We start from the raw sequence: 2,164 nt of genomic DNA on the forward strand, positions 1-2,164 counted from the left end.
TTAAAATTCAGATGTGGATTTTTTTTTTTAACCTTCACAATTTTACTTTATCAATGAATTAAAAATTATAGTGCTTTACTTTTAGCTGATGTATTGAGGTGGGATCAGACTTTCCATCTGCCAGGGATCTGCAACCTGGATCTCTGGAGACACAAGTGGCTCTTTGGCTCACTTGATGTATCAAATAATGAAATATTGCTCTGGTTTTTTGTTTCGTTCTTTTTCAAGTGTCGCCATGGAAAAACACCGACTATCCTGGCCCTCGTGGTAAATTTGATCTAGAACCAGCCTCCAAACCCAACTCCTCACTTTTATAAATATTTTAGTAATACTCTTTACCAGAATTTTCACATAACTTTTATACTTTTGGAGCTCAGTTTGAGGACACATTGTGATTATTAAATTAGGTATTATGATCAGTTACTCAGTACTTGAATAGTTTCCCAAACACATTTTACACTTGCTTTTAATTAAATGTGTTTAAAGTGTGCTGCTCTGATTGGAGTACAATTTTGGAGTACTCTAAGTATGAATGATTGCTCTCTGGATCACTGTTGGTTTTTGAAGGTTTTGTTGGCTATAGTTGCCTTTATTTGGAAGTAGTTTGACAGGAAAGTGGGTAATGAGAGGGAGGAAGACATGCTGCCTGCGACCACCGCCACATTAACTAAGGCCTCAATATGTGGGTTGTGCTTTGCGCCCCCACAGCGCCCCCTCTGGATCACTTCTTAAAAACAAAAAGCACTGCCATAAATATTGTCCACAGCTGCAGCGGCCATCCCACCCCACGAGAATAGGGTGACACGCCGTGGTGGACGTCCCTTATTTTGATTTCTGAAAGGTGGCAACCCTAACCCCACCACATATAACAACATCCAACCACGTCCTTCATCTCATTTAGAAACAGAACTCGGGTCCGGTCTGAAAAACACGACAAGCAGCAGAACCAGGAGGAGGCAGGACGGATCCAAACTGGAAGCTTGGGAAATCGGTTCTGTCAGGTTTGGGTGGTTCTGTAGAACTCTTGGGGAACAGGTCAGCATGAAAAACCACCAAAGACCCAGACCTGATAGCAAACAGACCTGAACCCTGAGAAGCTCCTGAGCAGGTGAGTTGGACTGAGCATGCTCAGTGGGACCATGGAGGTAAATAAAGAGTGGCACCGAGTCGGAGGCAGAAACATTTATTCCCTTTGTTTACAACAACAAACAAAAACAAACATCATGTCACCAGAACCAGCATCAGTACCTCAGGTTCTGGACCAGTACCTGCAGGCTGCGGACCACAGTTCCCGCAGCCACTTTAGCCTCGGGTCCAATCAGTTCTCAACACGTGCAACTGGTTCTGATCCGGTTCCCACAGCTCCCAGATGAGGACCAAAAATGAAATGACCACGAGCTTCCAGGACAGGAAAAAGAGACCATCTGGATCCAGTTTCAGCTTGGTTCTGATGGGTCAGAACCTTCTTTGTTTATCCAATCAGCTATAGTGTTTCCAGCTCCGCCTCTTTCACAAGATGTCCAACCGCAGAGCAGGGGGCGTGTCCAGCAGGGGGCGCGTTGCTCAGAGACTCCCTCTTGTACGTCTTGGGGGGCAGTTTGGGGACGCTGTGGCGGGGCGGCACCGGGGGGCCATCTAGAGGTGGGGAGGGGAAGGGCATCTTCCTTCCTGTGGGGGTGAGCGGCGGTGAAGAAGACAAGGGTGCGGGGGTGGAGCTCAGAGATGAAGAGGAGGAGGAGGAGGGGAAGAAGGCCTGGGACAAGACGTCGCAGCGAGAGCGCCCCTGTGGGGGAGGGAGGAGGTGCAGGGGGGAACTGAGAGGCTCTCGGGGAGGCAGCAAGGGGGGGCTGTCAGGGGGAGACGAGGACAGCGACGAGTAACGAGGGGGGAGGAGCTTACAGGTGGGCTGACGAGGAGGCACAGCGGGGGGGCTGTCCAACGCTGACTGGATCTGTAGAGGGGCGGAGTCAAGGAGGGAGGGGCAGAAACAGGAAGGGGAGGGGCAGAAACAGGAAGAGGAGGGGCAGAAACAGGAAGAGGAGGGGGGCAGAAACAAGATGTTTACCGGTCGTGTTGCTGACTGGTCGTGATGCTGACTGGTTGTTGCTGACTGGTCGTGTTGCTGACTGGTCGTGTTGCTGACTGGTCGTGTTGCTGACTGGTC

The 2,164-nt window shown here is 49.9% G+C and overlaps 1 protein-coding gene across 2 annotated transcripts in view; it reads right to left on the reverse strand.

The window, feature by feature from the left end:
- Positions 1–1,167: 1,167 nt before the first annotated feature.
- Positions 1,168–2,164, reverse strand: part of sos1 (son of sevenless homolog 1 (Drosophila)) — a 27,613-nt gene continuing 26,616 nt past the window's right edge. For both annotated transcript variants that reach the window (XM_007543688.2, XM_007543687.2), the window contains one exon: positions 1,168–1,951. In XM_007543688.2, coding sequence (XP_007543750.1) covers positions 1,484–1,951 — 468 coding nt within the window. In that variant the 3' untranslated portion in view covers positions 1,168–1,483. The remainder of the gene's footprint in view (positions 1,952–2,164) is intronic.

The sequence above is a fragment of the Poecilia formosa genome, unplaced genomic scaffold, assembly GCF_000485575.1.
Source record: "Poecilia formosa unplaced genomic scaffold, Poecilia_formosa-5.1.2 Scaffold878, whole genome shotgun sequence".
NCBI classification, from domain to species: domain Eukaryota; kingdom Metazoa; phylum Chordata; class Actinopteri; order Cyprinodontiformes; family Poeciliidae; genus Poecilia; species Poecilia formosa.